At 36.8% G+C, this 18,092-nt stretch overlaps 1 protein-coding gene across 3 annotated transcripts in view; it reads left to right on the top strand.

Annotated features, from left to right (window-relative positions):
* DOCK4 (dedicator of cytokinesis 4) overlaps positions 1-18,092 on the top strand; it is a 221,108-nt gene that overhangs the window by 71,641 nt on the left and 131,375 nt on the right. For 2 of the 3 annotated variants that reach the window (XM_059847108.1, XM_059847110.1), the window contains exons 2-7: positions 9,144-9,227; positions 10,241-10,281; positions 12,608-12,663; positions 14,309-14,405; positions 16,078-16,226; positions 17,596-17,680. In XM_059847108.1, coding sequence (XP_059703091.1) covers positions 9,144-9,227; positions 10,241-10,281; positions 12,608-12,663; positions 14,309-14,405; positions 16,078-16,226; positions 17,596-17,680 — 512 coding nt within the window. Of the gene's footprint in view, positions 1-9,143; positions 9,228-10,240; positions 10,282-12,607; positions 12,664-14,308; positions 14,406-16,077; positions 16,227-17,595; positions 17,681-18,092 lie in introns of those variants that run through there. The other variant, XM_059847111.1, reaches the window with a different exon arrangement.

Here is an 18,092-nt window from a genome sequence, read left to right as displayed (position 1 = left end):
CAATTTTAAGGGGAAGCCAGTCTCATTTGCCAAAGTCTTTGATAGCAAGCACGTGGAATTTTTGAGCTACTGCAGTCTTGTCTCCCCGTGTTCCTCTTGGGTGCTTCTCGTAGTTGTGAAGAGTAATTCTTGCAGCTTGCACAGTGGTTGTCTTTTCTTTTGCAGTCCATAAGGCTACAGCTCTTCTGAGCTTGACTTTGCATGGTGCTACCTAAAGTTTGTTCAGGGCTCTGAAATTATGTCCCCCGAGTTCAGAGAAGCATGCTGTGATATGATGCTTTTGGGGAGGAAGGAGGAGGACAGAGAAATGTGTGGTTGTTAGGCTTTGGACCATACCCACTGCTCTGACATTATTACTCAGCATTCAATTGTAAGCACATACTCTTGTATTCGAGGCCTTCTTTGAAATAGTTGTCATCCTATTATTCTGGAAAAATTTCACTGTTTTCTGGAAGATAACTCCTGTGTTTATCATCATGTGAGGCTTTTAATTTTCTGCTTCAGTTTCTGCTGGCTTCGTAGGGATATGACATGTAGCCAGCAAACCCTCTGGCAGATACAAAATTACACCATAGATCTGTATTTGAAACAATGTACAACTCTGTGTCTCAAGTTTTTGGAGGTTTTGGTGGGCTTTAATGAAGCACAAAATGTACTGAAGAGTTGCTGTGAGAGCTGGCATTTACAGCTTTGTTGGCTTTGGTATCCGCAGATGATGCACGTGTGCTGTGGGTACATCACAGAATTACAGAATCTTTTTGGTTGGAAAAGATCTCTAAGATTATCAAGTCCAACCTTGGATCAATCACCCTCCTGTCAACTAGATCAGAGCAGTAAGTGCTATGCCCAGTCTCTTGAATACCTCCAGGTATGGTGACTCCACCACCTCCCAGGGCAGTCTTTTTCAATGGTTAACAACCCGTCCTGTGAAGAAATTCCTCTTGGATTCTAGCCTGAATCTCCCCCGATGCAGCTTGTGGCTATGTTCTCTCATCATCCCTTCTTTATCATACCTGACACTTACAGTAAGTTAGAAAACCCCTTGCTGGTGTATTTGATTTTGCTCAGAAACTGTTTCCCCAGAGGCTATGAATGAAACATAAATACTTTTCCAAGTAAATAGTTGTAACTCTTGTCCTTGATCATGATATTAATAATTAAGGCAAATCCTTAACAAAGTTTGAAAGTTATTAGAACTTTGGAAGTACTTAGTCTTAATAAAAGACATTGTTATTTTTAGCTAAATGAGGTTTTTCTTACAGATAATGTCATCTGAACATAACCTACTTTTTTCACCTACTCCTTTCTACTAGCTGGATTTTTAAGTTGTTGCTGTTTCCAAGTAATAAAGGAAAATTCACATTTAATCCTTCCTATTTAACAAGGCAGTCTTAATGCATCTCTAGCTTTACAGTAAAGAATTAAAGTGAGACCAACAGGTTGAACTGGCTGCAGACTAATTCCTTTATCATAATTTGATTAAATGCATGAAGACTACACCTGCTTGTATGGAGTCCACCTTGCCTTCTTCCATGATGTCTCTGGTGGGTTTTACTTTGGCATTCCTCCTCTGTAAAGGACATTCCTGACCAAGTTCATGGGAAAAGTTGTGCCATTTATTCATAAACTCTTACGTTGTACTTGATTTTCTGGACTTGTAAAGACTTTTTTTTAAATTTTCTTTTTACTTTTGAATTCCTTGTTCCAGAACAAATGCATATCAAGAAAATGCTCTTAGCAGAGACAAGATGTAGACATAAAAATATATAAAGCAAGATTTAAGGAATTTAAAGGGCATAACTAGATGTTTGATAGAAGAAAGAAAACAATTTTTGAAATCTCATGCCTGCAAGGACAGGGACACTGGTGATGCATGCTAAATAATTACAGTTTTGGTGTTCTAGATGGACAGCTATTCATAGCTATCATCATCCCTGGTTACTTTTAGTGCTCTGTTTTAATATGTAGTCCTAATACCTAAAGCAAAGAGTGAGCAAAATCATTTGCAGGTATTGGGAGAACCAATCAAGCTGTCATCAAAGAGATTATAACGTGCCTGCCTGTAGCTGAGATGCAGGATGAGGAGAGCTTGACATGCATTCAGACATTCACACTGAACTGATTATCTGTGTAAGAATTGTCCTATGGTTTTTGGCAGCCTTGTAATCAGGGATTTGAAAGTGATTACCTTGCTGAATTCAAATGTTGAGCCAGGCACAGGAGGGAATACAATCTGCTGCAGCTCCATGTCCTTTGTGTATTTCAGACTTGGTATTTGCCTCCTCTGTACAGGTAGTCAGTGCTATTAGCAGTAGGAATTCCAGATTTTGTTTTACAGGCAACTGAAGACTAGTTTTCTATATCTCTTCTGCTTTATACAGTATTTTCAATGCTTGGACATTGATGCAAAGGTTTTGAATATTTTTTATGTGCCCTGACATATTTTCATGGATAGCTGTTCAATAAATATCTGTGTTAGGAAAATTCCATGCAAGCTCTCATCTCTTAAGAAAACTGACTGCTGCATGTGAGCAGTACTTGAGATATTCAACAGTCACACTGAGCTGTCATTATCTGAACTATGCATTTGATCCTTTTAATCGTGGTGTACACAGACAAGAGAGCTCACATTCTTTTATTTCAGTACAAATTTGAAGGTGTTTATCCTCAGTACAAATTTGAAATTGTTTATCCTCAGGAATCTGCAAGAGATTTAAGGATCACTTCTGTTATTGAAACTAACATTTGTATATATTGTGTTTATTGAAAGGAGATTAAATCGATTCCCCACCCTGTTCCCTCTCTCTTTTCTGTCTCTGTCTTCATTAGCTTGTTGCTGGCTTGCAGCAAGCCTCCTGGGGTGGCTGTAGGCAGCACAATGCATTATGAGCAGATGCCCAAATTAACTTGTGTATTAGCAGCACGAGCATGGAGCTGTGCTGTGGTTCTGCTCCATCCAGATCAATTCATGTGCAGGCAAAGTTCAATGCACGTGATGGCCTTTTGCAGTCAGCTCTGGCCATTTGGCATTAGGAAAGCTGCATGCCTCCATGTGTTTCTGCTGCTAGTAATCCTACCTATTTTGAAACCTGAAAAGGTTCTTCAGCTTCTTTTGAGGAGGAAAGGGCTTCATTCTGGAAAAACTACAGCAGAGAGGGTGACAAGAGATTTTGTGTTCAAACTCACCCACAGGAACAAGGGCACAATAAATTGCACTGTGAAATGAAAGGAAGGCTTTTTGTTGCATGAGCATACTTAAGCTGGAAAGCTTACTGTGAGATTGTATACACTGATATTATGATGCATATAAATTCTAGTTAGGAACATTCATAGAAGAAAAAGGCATCCATGGTTGTTAAACACAGAAATACCATGTCTGGCTCAGGAGACCCCTGTGCCACAAAATGCTGAGAGCTGTGCTACTGGTTGCTTGCATTTCTTGCCAGTGGCCAGCAGCTTCAGGCATGAACTTACAAGCAGTAAGCTCACGAGAGTTGTTGACAGATTTTTATTCTTTTTGAATAATGGCTGTTGTGAAGATGATGTTGCACTTTCTGCAGCTGCTCACAGTGCCAGATGTCTGTTGTATTTATGCATAAGGCCATATGCATAAATATGGCAGTTTTTATATTTCTGCAAAAAGACCACTGAATTAGAACCTTCCTCAAAGGTAATAGATACATGTCATTACTCATTAAAAAACTAAAAACCTGCATAAAAAGCAAGTTCAGTTTTCTGTCAAGTCAAAATACAATATTGACTTTTCACCAATATAATAACTTCATAATGTTAGAAACATCCCAATTTCATTTGTTACAGATTTTTTCTTTTTTTTTTTTCAACTGCTGAACAGAAGCAAAACCCCTTGAAATAGTTGTTTCTGAAAGTCTCAATCTCTTAAGAGAATGGCACTTTTAAATCCAGAATAAAAACTTTAAAAATTGCTTTTGCTACCAAGAGGACCAGATTTCAATTATAGCAGATAATATCTGGAATCAATAATAGCTTCTAGCCATCTGTTAGGAGGAAAAGAACAACAGTGTCTGCCTCATTAGTTCTTATATGCAGATCTCCAGTTATTTCAGGCATAAAAATTTTAAGAATATAACCCCAAGCAAAACTTTGAAGTGGGCCAACCACCCCTGTTGCCAGCTAATCAATTCCTTTTCTATCAGAGCATCTTGTTCCCTGTCAAAGCCAGTCCCTCCGACACAGTGTTCCCATCCTCCAAATCTGATCGTCTGGTGTGTACGTACCACATTTCTGTGTGCTTTGTGTGCCTCTCTCAACTGGGCCATCATGACTTAGGGCATTGACCTAGAGTCTATTTTTTACTCAAGTATTTTGCATGTGGACATGGCTAAGCAATAATTCATTATTACAGTAATTTTGCATGTGGATATGGCAAAGCAATAATTCATTATTAAAGTAATTTTTGGTGTTCTACCTCATATCTTTTCTCCACACTTTTCTTCAGTTGAAGGACTGTTTTTTATTCTGTGAAACCCAAATGCTTTTGTCATACAAATGCTCATTTTTGAACATTGAGCAGTTGCTGTAGATACGACTTCTTTTCATCCCTTTACATATGGGGGTGTATGTCCTGCCACACAGCCCAGAACTGAATGTAATGTGTTTCTCCTTTTGTGGTGTTGATCTTAATTCTAACTTCTGACAAGGTCATCTTGAGCATCATGTCGTGTCCACACCCTTTGTGGGGAGACATTTTCGTCTTGTAAACATAAAGTCAAGCCAGCCATGAAGCCAGCTTGCTCTGGGTGTCTCTAATCCTCTTTATAATGCCAACTTGCAGGTGAGGCTTGTGTACACTAGTTGCAAGCAGGAAACTATCTTGTATCAGTTTTTAGAACAGCAATGCTATCACAGCACTCTAAATGAGCAGAAGCTGCACCAAACCCCCCCACTTAGTTTAGGCTTTAGGTAGGACCTTGGGCTTTTCACTCACCAGGCACTTTCTCATGTAAAACTGTCCAACAGTGAGCACATCCAACCAGAGAGTTTGAATGAGAGCACAAAGATGAATTTTGTTTTGAGAAGCTGAACTTAGGAGCAAACCAAAACCGAAGTTGCTTTAATATTGCATGTCCCTATAGTTCTCACTATGGTGATTTTGCCTTCTGTATAGATTAGGTTTTTGTATCCTGTGTTGTTGTCTTGTTTTCTTATTCTCTGAGCACTCTTTGGCAGCTAAAAAATATTTAATAATGCCAGCTGCCTGCAGTATTTGAACACAGTTTCTAAAATATTTCTGAGGACATATCCTGCTGCAAACTTTTATTGTGGAGTTCCAAATTTCTCCTGTGGCCGAGAGGTGATTGAAGAGGACATCAATCACTGTTCCTGTGCTTGAAAAGGACACTTATATGACCTTCAGCTACTACAATGACAAAAAATATATCTAGATGGTTGTGATACATAGCTTCCTGGGGACATGCATGTGACTGTCCATCTGCAAAGACTGCAGATATTGGTAAATGATCTGTACTCAGAGTAGATTTTTCTTCTCCTGTCCATCTCCCTTTTCCTGGTCTCTGGTGTACACTTGCAATGAAGACAGAGAAAGTGATAGTCACAACAGCTATTGTTGTTAAAGGAATTAAAGTGATGCATATGGAACAGTGAATGCTCTATATAAAAAAAAATATGGTTCTATAAGTCTGATAAATATGTACTGCTCCAAAGTTAGATTGAGAACACCTTAAGCCGTGGTCCCTGCAGAGTGATTAATTATATAATTACTGCTACTAGAAGAAAGAATTAAGGAGCATCTGCTTTTGCAGAACAATGTGGTCATTGGAGAAAAGGGTGAGACATTTAGGACATGAAATTTATATTATGGCTTGCTTACAAACTCCATGTCCTAGCTGGGATCTTCTCTGGTAGAGCAGCAGCTACCTCCTTCCCTGCCTTAATTTTTATCCTCCCTGTAGTCTACTGATGTATATACACCAAAGATAAACTAAAAAGACATGAATCATAGAGCAGATGAATCTATAGATTCTGCAGAGTTCTACAGAATCTAGAAAATCATAGAAGGAATGGAAGGGACCCTAAAAATCATCTTGTTTCAACTCCCCTGCTGTGGGCAGGGACACTTTCACTAGACCAAGTGGCTCAGAGCTCCATCCAAAAACTTGCCTTAAGTGTTCACAGGAATCCATGTCCACAGTTTCTCTGGGTAACCCGTTCCAGTGCCTCACCACCCTCAGTAAAGAATTTTTTTCTATTGTAACTAAACTTGCCCTCCTTAAGTTTGAAGCCATTCCCCATTGTCCTGTGGCTACATGCTCGTGTATCTCATGAGACATACATGAGATAATCATCTCATGTATCTCATCAGTTGGCCTTTAAGACCAAGGTAAAAAAAAAGTTGTTGGGTACTTTGGCCCTCATCTGTTGTTGCCAGTTGTTCTAACAGTTGTTGTGATGCCACCTTCTGTCTGGGTCCCAGTTCAGTTGCATGATTCCATTATTACAAAGTTATCTGAGTCAACATTTGTGAGGTAAATTTATCTGTGGGCTCCTGTGCTTTTCATTAAATCCTCTGCTGCTCTGCAATGCTCTTTATTTTACTTTGATTGACACTGCTAAACACCACAGGCTGCCTGTTTTGAGCCTGACCTTACACCACAAGAATCCAGGGAGGGTTTTTCAAGTGTATCAGGTGAATGTGCTTAGAGGTAAAGATGGTGCCCTCATTTCTTTCTTTTTTTTCCTGGTACTCTGCAGGCCATCTTTCTAGAAGATATTCCAGGGTAAAATTTTGTTCTAATATACATGCTCTAAAATGATTTCTAGCTATTTTCTACACTGTGTCAGATTTCAATCTCGTTTTATCCTGAAAGTTTTTTTTAAACTTAAAAAGAGAAAAAGATCTTTAACATCTCTAGTAACTAAGTAATAAAAACTGAATGTCACAGAAAAGTCAAATCATAACAATGTGGCAGGATATATTGGCTCATAAGGAGAAAATTACTGTCCTTTTTTTATTTCATGGAGTTTAAAAATAAGACATCTCATAACTGTAATAACAGATGAGGGTTGGGTTTGTTTTGTATACTTCTTCAGTTAATTCCTTAATTTTGTTTTGGTTGCTATACACGCTATTTTGGCAGGCTTCATATTTAAATTTTGAGTCTTTCAAACTAGAAAGGTGACCAGAGTGACTTCTGTCATTCCAGGGCCACACTAGAATTTGGATGTACATTGCATTGATATTCAAGGAGTTTGCTTCTTATTTTTATTTCTACATAGGTAATAAACTGTTTTAATTTTCAGATCTTTGTAAAATAACTAATTGAAAAAATCTTGGTTTATTTTAACTCTTAAGTTTTCTGACTGTACTAATGCTGTCTTGCTACTAAGCTGCTGCAAATTGTGCACTTGTTCATGGTGTGGATCCAAAGTAGCTTTTTGTTTCATGCTGCATATCTCACAGTATTCAGTTCAGTGTAAAAAACTTGAAGAGTGGGAGTAGCACCAAGACAAATGGAGATTGATTTAATACACATTCTTGAGGAGGATCGATGCTGTAAATACTGGTCTCATGTTGTGTCAAACTTTTAGGGACTGTCCAGGGCTTGGACAGTCAAAAAAAATCCATAGGATTTTTTCAGGGATAAAGACTGTGGGTTAATCGTGGTTAATAGTGATGATTTTCTCATGAGTGAAATGAAGAGGGAATGCAATGAGTTTTTAAGTCTTCAAATTCTGAAGAAGGATTTGGCAAAAAAGTACTTTTTGTGCATTGCTTACTCTTAAAATCCCGAACTTTCTTCTGAAGATTCACAAATAAATTTTCAGTTTCTCTGGTTGCTGACAGCTAACCTCTCCTGCTGCCTTTGGTGAGCAATGTGGCAGGCACAGAAGGTGGCTGACAGGTTATGTTGGGTTTGAGTGTAGTGTCTGCTTGTGGCAGGGTAGACCTCCAACAGCCGGCAAGAGCGTTTATGTGTCCTTGCATATGTGCCTATCCTTTGGCTTTTATATGTGAAGTTTTCTTGTCATGCCTCTCAGTTAGTGGGGTTTCTTTTTTTGCTATGAGGTTTGGGGTTTCCTGTCTAGATGGGTAGATATTTGACAGCAGTAAGATTGCTGTTAGGCTGCAAAGTCTTTTTGTGCATCATGCCCTGGTCAATAGGTTGTTTTCTTCTTCCACTTGAAAATTCAGCTCTGAAAGAAGATTATGGTACAGAGAATCAAAAGCACTATTGCTTGGACTCATGGCCTGAATTATGCGATATTTTAATTCGCCATTTCAAGTACAGAAAGAACAGGATTGAATAGCTGAATTGCTATCTAGCAAGTAAATGGATTTTTAGCATTTTTAGGAGTGAGCTCTTTGAGTGCCTTTTGGGTATTCTGTTTTGGTGTTGTTCAGAGATTGTTGTTCAGAGTGAAAAAATAGCTGTCTGTTGTTTTAGAACTAACAATATAAGACTTAATATTTGGCCATTGTAAATATTTGGGAACATCACTGCTCTGGTGGATGTTTTGTCTTATCTCCAGCTCTATTTCTGTAGCTCTTGTCCCAGCCTGAGCTCATGACCTCCCTTCAATGGCTTTGGTGAAGCTGCAGGGGAAGCTTAGTGTGCACTTGATGTATTGGAGTGATCAACATGCTCTAGTGGTCTCCACCCCCTAACCATTTCCTCACATTTGGGATTTTATGGACTGCTGGGTCTATAGCATCCATTAAGCAAATGTGAAATAAGGTTTTCTTTTCATGGCCTGTGAGTGGTATGGATGGCAACAAAAATATTGGCACATATTGGCACTTTCAGCTCGCAAAATTCTGAGGTCTGATGCGTGTTAGTGTAAGCATTTGGAATGAAACACCTTCTGTTCTTTGGGGTACTTATACTAGCTAATAGTGCTCTCCAGTACAAGCTTTCCATTCATGTGTCATAAGCCTGTGTTTAGGTATATTTCTGAGTCCTGTGTTTTAATTTTTCTCCTCATAAAAGTGGCTTAATTATTCTTTCTTTTGACTTTTTTCACAGCTTATTAAGTTTGAGTAAGCCTGTTTCTTCTAACATGTAACTTCTCAATATAATATTTTGTTAATAGGAATAATTTATATTTTAATATTGTGAATGATTGAGGCATATTATATTTTTCAGTAATTGCTGGTTTTCGAGGGACAGTCCCACATGGCCTATCACTGGAGATTGGAGACACCGTTCAAATATTAGAGAAATGCGATGGTGAGTTCACAGGTGATTCCAGTGATAATTAAGTTTTGTGTATTGATGGTTTGAACCCCATTAGTATTAATTTATTTTCTTAAAGTAACACATTTTTGAAGTCAATAATATAATACATTTTGGCCTCTTAATTTTTTTTCCACACTTTTGGTGAGCTCTAATCTCTATAATAATTAGTTTGCAGTATGTTAATTTTTATTTAATCTTTCTGTTTAATAAAAATTTACAGAGGAAAAGAGTTATAAAAGAAAGGAAGTCTCTCATGATTCTTTTGCTTTCTTGGTATTTCTGAGGGAAACCTGGCTGTCATCAAGACATTTTCAAGTTAATTCAAAGTCACAACTTAAAATCTTAAAGCAGGGTAAACATTCTCCTCTGCTTTGCATTAGAGAATGAAAATATAATTTAAGCAAATGTCTGTTGCTAGTGTCAGAGAAATAAAGTTGCATTTTCTTTTCATAATCTGCCTCCCTAACATCTAAAAATCAACACATTGATTTTTTTTTTTGGTTGTTGTTGTTTTTTTGGGTTTTTTGTAATATTGTAGCAGGATTATATATGGTTGACCTTGTAAGAAATGCTCTTTTAGAAGGCATAGGGTCTATTCTGTTGAATCAGGTATATTATGAGTTTTATATAGCATTGTGGTTGATAGATGTAGAACCTCAAGTCCAGAAATTATTTGTAAATCTTTTGAGTTAGTAAGAAACTATTTCTGGTCTGACCATTGTGGTGTCCAATGCAGAATTTACCTAGGTTACATTGTTAGAAACATTTGGGGTTAAATGTGTGAAGTTGTGTGAATGAAGTCATCCAAATATGAACTGATTTAAATGAAATACCTTTCACTGGTTTAAATGAAATACCTTTCACTGTATGGAAAATCTTTTAAACTAATATAGTCTGACAGCACTGTGGAATTGTCATATCTGTCCAAAAGGGAAAGATGAAATCTGTTTTACATATGTAAATTATTTGCACTCTCTAAAAAGCAAAATGTGCTTTCTTCACAGGGTGGTACAGAGGATTCGCCTTAAAAAACCCCAATCTTAAGGTAAAGGTCAATTGCAGTTTTGCATTCTTGGGCAAAAATACATATTTACTTTTTAAAAGTTAATAGTCTGCTTGAAAGTGTATGATATTTACTCTTAAAAGAAAACCATAGCTTAGTGTTAAGTATATTATTGGTACTACTTTAATTAGATTTGGACATGGATTACCCTTTTGAAATGCTTCTATGTATTAGGATAATACACTTCACAAATCCAGGGCTGTGATGAATTTTCTTTCATTTCCAAATTTTAGATTTTCCACTCAGAGGAGGCTGAGTTGAAGGGAAAAGACTACTGAGAATAAAAATCGAAAAAGTGTCGGAAAAGTTGGTTAAACTGTGCCTGTTTTTCTTGAAGCTACAAATTAATTTAGAGCAGCCAGTGGAAACAGCTAGTTTATAGGAGCCCCATGCAGAGTATCAATTGAATAAAACATATGTGTTGCCATGTAAAATATGTGGTTCATTTTGGTTTTCTTTGATGTGTAGTCTTTGGTTTCCATAGTAGCATAGTATTCTAAACCAGACTTCTCTGATTTATTGCTTCTGCATTCAGACATGAAAAGTTACTGAAATTTATATTTCAGTGTCTGTTCATGTTGTATGTTTAAGCTTTACTTGTGTTTTTTGTCTTTCTATTTTCTTAACCTCTCCTGTTGTCTTGCCTCTGAGATTGTACAGATTTTGTTTTTCATGGGAAAGAAAGATCTTAAATTATCTGTCCGTCCTTTAACCTGCATTGTAAGCTTTGCTCTTCTTTTTTCTGTCCTCTTTTTCAGAATTCTTCAGCTGCAAAAAAGGCACATACACAATAAGTTTGAAAAGTTTCCAGGGGCTTATATCAAATTATTGGCCTTTTGTGCCAAGGCCTGTGGTCTCTAATCACATAAATTTCCTTTCTTCATGTGGAAGGTCGATTCAAACAATAAATTTAGCCACAGAGTCTAATTTGATGTTTACTACTTTGACCTCATTGATGTATATTACAGTTTGATTTATAAGACATGAGCAGTTGTGGTTTGGTATTGCCTCTTCTGTGTCTTTTGTTGCAATTCTCACCACATGCTTGCTGTCAGTCTTGCCTTGTGGTCTGTCAAATGTGTGATGGAAGTTATGAATAGGTTTTCTAAACATGACTTGATGTGTGAAGAGATGAGATATATATTCTCTGTTTTCCTAGTGAGAATGCAAACAGCTTTCTAATTTGGATTTTTGAGGGAGTCTCTCCAAAAGTAAAATTATAAGAGCACCTTGTACCTCCTCTGGTTATTGGTATTGCTCTGTCAAGATTCTTCCCTTGTTATTCTGCCAGCTTTGACACTGGAAGAAGTATGTGTGGCAGCTGGTGTGCAGCAAGGGTGCATCTGCATCCCTGACACATCCCTGCTGTACCTGCAGGGCTGTGTGTCCTGCTGTCCTTGGGAGATGCTCCCCTCAACCACTTTGCATTACAGAGGAGGAGGAGCATTTAAAAGGGTAGTTGTCTCCACACAGCAGATTTGGTTTTGTTCAAGGTCTGATGGTTGTGTGGAAAGAAAATGGGACACCATCATCACAAAGGAAAGCTGTGCAGCTGTGCTTGTTATAAAGAGACCATATATGAATTTTCTCTCAGTGCATGAGCTGTAGTGTATTATCTTCCCAGCCAGAGGCTTAGAGCTGACTTGCTTCGTTTTGCTCGTTCTGATTTGTTCAGACCAGTGTGCTGTAAGAGCAGTGGGACTGCTGCAGCAATGCTGAGGGCTCACCAGAATGCTGGGGAGCCTTGAACAGCTGGGAAAGGGCTGCTCCTGGCAGACACAGGCTCTGTGGCAGGCATCTACCACAACTTTCCTGTGCACTGCAGGCAGAGCAGCCACCAAACTAGACTCCGGTTTGATTTCCTTTCTTTACTTGACTTTCTTTTTATTCAATATTGTCAACTTCATTTATTCTGCTTAATTTTAAAAATCCCTGTCTGAAAATCTTTATTTTTAAGATGCAGTTGATAAGACATTATCCCCCACAGCTGGTCTGTTCCTTATCAAGGTGGAAATAATGAATAAAACAGTCTGCCATAAGGGAGCTCTCAAATAATCTTCTGCATGTTCTACATGAGTTATCTTCTAATTTTCTGAAGTGTTGAAGATTTTAAACTCTATTGAATATGGCATTTTAGTTTCTATTAGAACAATACTAAGTATTTATTGCATTTTTTTCCCTGTTTGTGTTTTTTGTTAATTATTTGGAGGACTTTGAATTCAGCATGAATTTGCATATTGACTTATACTAAATGGAATGCCAGACTCATGTAAGGGGACTTTTTACTTAAACTTTTTTTATTTTTCAGGGCATATTTCCATCTAACTACATTCACTTGAAGAATGCATGTGTTAAGAACAAAGGGTATGTGTGAAATGTTCTGATTTCAAATATTTAAACATGTTTAATTACTTGTACCAAAAATCTTTTGCTTATAAAGTAAATAATTTAGTTATGCTATGATATCTTCAGCTTACTGCCAGAGCACTTGAAATAGTTGTCTTTAGCTCATCTGATACTCCTGCATGGTCATAAAATTGGAATGCTCTATCCAAAAAAGACACTGAATGCAATTAGGAATATCATTCTGTATTGTCTAGAGAAAGGGGGAAACAATTATGTAAAGTTTGGCTTGAAAATGGCATTGCCCTAATTTGAAGAAATTATTGTGTACATAAGCTGCCTTTTAACCTGCTGTTTAAGATAAGCTGTTTTCTTTGAGGGCAGTAGCTCTACCAGCTGCCATTTTACAAAAAAAGGCGTAAAAAAAATGTATCTGTTAAATGGCAAAGAATATTGCTAAACCTGTCAATGAATAGAGAAATGTTTTCCTTTTCTTCAGGTGATGGAGAGCCAGTATTTATTTTTGACATCAGCTGTTGTTTTTTCACATTTAGAAGAGTTGATAAAAACCAGAGTCATTGGTTAATATTTGGTTTTAAATTTTGTTTTGGAATTCAAGTTGTCTGACTTAAAAAAACTGATTTTTTTTTTAATGTGCAAAACTTGAGACCTTGGTGGTATCACTTTTAAAAATTTAAAACTTAACTTAAAAAAGTTATCAGTGATCTTAATGTTTTTCACAGTTTTACTTAATTTGTAATTGTTCATATTTTATCCTTTATTTGGATTTATTAGTAGAAAACTGATACAAAACAGTTTGAAAACTGTTTAGGTAAGGACATTTCTCATAATGGATGGATGCCTGAACATGAAGTGACCTTTGTTTTGGGAGCATAAATGAGTGTGTTGGAGATCCACTATTCATGATGGGCAGAAATAATGATGAAGACTGTAATAATGCTATAACAAGTTTCATTCTCACAGGTGAAAATGTCCCCACATTACTGTAAACTCCCTGTTGTCCTCTATGAAGTTACAGCCACATGTGGTTTCTCATGCCCTAAGATCTTTTTCCTTTTAAAGCTGTAGCTTAAACTGAAGGTTCAGTGAAACAAAATTGTGAACCATCACAATAAAATAAAGTTTAAAGGCAGAATAATTTCTGTTAGTGGACACCATGACAGTATTTGCATGGATTTCAATCTTTGTTGCATCTATTTCCTTTGTTAGTTAGTTTCCCATTCAGGCCATGTTCCCTGCTGCTCATCATGGCCAAGAGCTGTCACATTGTTATGTTAATTTAGTAAGAGAGACAAGATATCATGAAAAAAGTAATCCAGGCATGAAAAGCTGAAGTGTCAAGACCCCTTTGGAAACTACGGGATTTATTCTGCTGTGAAAGTTGATTTTTATATGCTTATCTCATAGTAAAAAAACCTCACCTTGAGTTCTCTAGTGCCAAGACTTTGCATGGGGATTTAACTATTTTCACCCAAAGTTTTTCCATGGGGATTCAATAAATGTACAAATAAAAAGTGTCATGGTCTGAAGGAGCGCACGTGTAGGTTGCAGACATCACTGTTGGCAGTAGGAAATCTACATATTAGTAACTGCAAAGGGATTAGTAATGCTTGTGCAATATCATGTGTTCTTCTGCATGTTACAGACAATTTGAAATGGTTATTCCAACAGAAGATTCTGTTATTACAGAAATGACATCAACTCTAAGAGACTGGGGAACAATGTGGAAACAACTCTATGTGGTAAGTACCCTGAAGACTATTGCTTTGACTTAATGGCATCTCAAAAGGTGCACTGTTGTTTAGATGGTCTGGTTTAGTTGAAGTATATATTTCAGAAAAAAACACAATATTCAGTTTGTTTTTTAATTGGCTTACTAATACATTGAAATCTTATTTTAGTGTTATTAGCATGTCTCTTGTAGTCACATAAGTAATAATAATATACTTCAATAGAACTTATCAGATACCAGGACCAAAGATGCACCTGATTTACTTTTTATTCAATTTGGTTTTTGGACTGCAGAAATGAAAGCTCTATATCCTGGTGTCTGATGGAAAATTGTGAAAACATACTGTCAGTATAGCTCTCCATAATGTTCCTACAAAGTCCTTTTTGTCTCTTGTTTCTAATTCAAGAGCTCTTTCTATGACCTTTTTTGCCTTGGTTTTCTTTTACTTATTCATATTTCCCACTTGTTGTTACAGCAGTTGCTTCTCTTTTGGGCAATGTTTTTCTTCACTGCTGTTGTTATTGCATGTTCAAAATTACCCTGCTTTTCTTCCTTTCGAGACAGAAAGCAAGACAAACAATAAATTAATGCCCTTTTAGTGAGCTTATGAAGTGAATGAATGTGTAGTAAAAAGAGCAGATTTTTCAAATTGTGATTTTTCAGAGTGCTTGGAATATAAAAGTTGTTGATGGAGAGTAATGGTACTTCTAAATGAATTTTAGGTTTAACTTATACAGCAGAAGTAGCTGAACTTTATGCCTTTTACTCATAGGAAGAAGGAAAAGGGAAATGGACTTAAGGTTTTTGGCAAGAATTAACAGAACAAACCTTAACAGGAGTGTTTTTTCAACTTTGTGTGATGAATCACTTAGATGAAGGTTGTAGTAATTTTCTCAAGCTAAAGGTTCTCAAAAAAAACTATGTAAAACTAAGAATTAGTGAAGGAAGAGTTAATAGATTTTTCCAGAACTGAAGTTTATTTATGGGAAATTGTTATGCCCATAGCTGGTATATAATTAGAGTAGGAGGATGTGGTTTCAAAGCAGTCATATTCACATAATTTCTCCTACTTCACAGTTAGATAAAGAACAACTGTCTGCACAAGATTCTGTCTGTGTGATACTATTTATTTATGATTAGGTGGTAGTGTGTAGAGTTATATCAATGCAAGGGAAAGTTAAAACAAATTAGCACTGTGGTTCAGAGTTTGAATGCTCAGAGCTATTGCTTTTTCTATCCCTTATGTGTATGAGTTCAAATAGTCTTGAAATGCAGATGATATATTCAGTTTGGATGAGACAGCAGCACAGAATGAACATACTTTTGGAATAAAACCATGCTGTGTTGTGCAATACATGAACGTTTTTTGTTGAATTTTTGTCATATCTGTCATGTACACTAGATTAGGTTAATGTGAGAGAGACACAAGGAGTTGGACTGGAATATTGGAATGGGTGTGGTGCATAGACAAGGTCTGTGGCAGTTCTGAAATTATTTTATATACACACACTCACATGCAGGTAAAATGGTCGCAGTGTAATGGGGAATAAAAGACTAAGTAAGGGGGAAAAAGGGGTTTTCCTAATTTCCTCATCATGTATGTATTTATTAGGATTATCAGTTTATAAGCTGATATCCTGACTATCAGGTGATGCAGAGGCAATCATATGTTTCTCTCACAGAGGAATGAGGGGGATCTCTTTCACCGGCTGTGGCACATAATGAATGAAATCCTGGACCTGCGGAGGCAGGTGCTTGTTGGCCATCTCACCCACGACCGCATGAAGGACGTCAAGCGGCACATCACTGCCCGTCTGGACTGGGGCAACGAGTGAGTCAATACACCTAAATCAAATAATGGCATTGCCAAGCCACTTCTTTAGGCTGATTGTCGAATGTTGAAATAAAGAACAAATTTCTAACAAGTGATACTTTTTTTCCCAAAGGACTTTCTTCTTCATTATTTTTCTGTCCACCATGTTTTAACAGTGAAAAGTGGCTTATTGTTTTATTCTGCTTTTTTATATCGGTGTAATTTATGTAGCAGTAGTACTATCTACAAGATAGTATTTATTCCAATTGCATTGGAATATCTGAAGCAGCATTTTACATCTTTTTAATACACATGATGCCTGGATGATGCATTCAGCAGAGCTTTGTGTGCTAACTGTAACTATGTTGGTTGACATTGCTTCTTTTTTAACTTGGTCACACAATTTAGTTCCTACTTGGGCACCTCTAACATACACCCAGCTACTGCGCTCTGCATCTTTCTTTAGTCTGAATAACTGAAATGAGCTTATACAAATTGTATTATCTCACTTTTTTTTAAGCAAGAAAATGGTTAAAACACCCTCTGGCATTTAGGTGCTGTTTCCAGTGTCTTTTCTTTAGCATGTATTTGTACAGATAAATGCTAACTAAAAGAAGCAACATTCAGTAGTAGAATTAACTGAATTTCCAGGGTTTCTACAGCTGTCTGAAAACATAAATACCTAACAGAGTGAAAGGGTTGTGACTAAATGTGTATGATTACCTGGCTGCTTAGAATTTTGCAGTAACTGAAAGGAATTAATTGTGAAGGTTTTTGACATGGAGAGTCCCTGGTCTTTAAAACATATTTTTGAAAAACTTTATAATCTTTTGAATTTTCCTAAACTCAGCATGACTGCTTTCGTGTCCTTATGCATTCTTAAACATTATTGCTCGCTGCTGTGCTGGAAATAAATTGTGTTCTTGTTGACTCAAGCTCATTTCCTTATTTTGTTCAGGGGATACAGGCAAGCATCTTTGATACCATCCACTCCAAACTGAAAATGAGCTGATGTTTTGGCATTTGATGGATTTTCTTTTTATCTTCCTTTCCGTGCTTGTTATTCAAATTGACAGTACTAGTGCGTTCACACTGAAATGCTCACAGTAGTACGAAGGACATGTCATTGCACAATGTCCACTCTGTGAAACAGGTTTAAAAATTGTGGGAAAACATTGTATTCATGTTGCATGGTGGAGAAAGGCAATGAGTCAAATGTGAATGGTGGTCACAGCCAAAATACATAAAAATAAAACCAAAGTCAACTAATTCAAGAGTACCAATTAACATGGGCATTGTTTATTGGAATAAACAGCAAACACATGGAGAGCTAATTTGTTTCTTTTGAAAGCAGAAGCTACTTACTGTTATTCCATTTCTCATACAGACAACTGGGACTTGACTTAGTTCCAAGAAAAGAATATGCTATGGTGGATCCTGAAGAGATCAGCATTACAGAGCTCTATAGGCTGGTAGGTGAATGTAATGTTTGGTACTTTTGCTATCAAATTACATACTGATAGTTTGATGGCCACTCTTTTACTTAACCAAATAGACCTTTTTTGATCCAATAAATTGGCATTTCATAATGTTATGAGTTTTACTATAAGGAAAGAATTTTTTTGAACAGCTATGTCATCTCTACATCTGTATGCAATTCCTAGATATCATATCAAATTTGTCTGTGCACATGTGCCTATCTTAAGTGGTATTTGTTAAAAGTTTTGGTTTCTGATAGACCTTTAAAATTATGTTAATATGAATTTAATAATCAATAAAAGCTTATGGGACTCTTTATCATTAGAGCTTTACCTGGCTTATGAGCCTGTCTAGATAAGCTTTGTGAATATAATAATGGTATAATATTGTCACAATTAATCAAAC

This window comes from Haemorhous mexicanus, chromosome 5 (assembly GCF_027477595.1).
Source record: "Haemorhous mexicanus isolate bHaeMex1 chromosome 5, bHaeMex1.pri, whole genome shotgun sequence".
Taxonomy (NCBI): domain Eukaryota; kingdom Metazoa; phylum Chordata; class Aves; order Passeriformes; family Fringillidae; genus Haemorhous; species Haemorhous mexicanus.
Note: the sequence above shows the minus strand (reverse complement) of the source record. Positions and strands in the feature narration are given on the sequence as shown.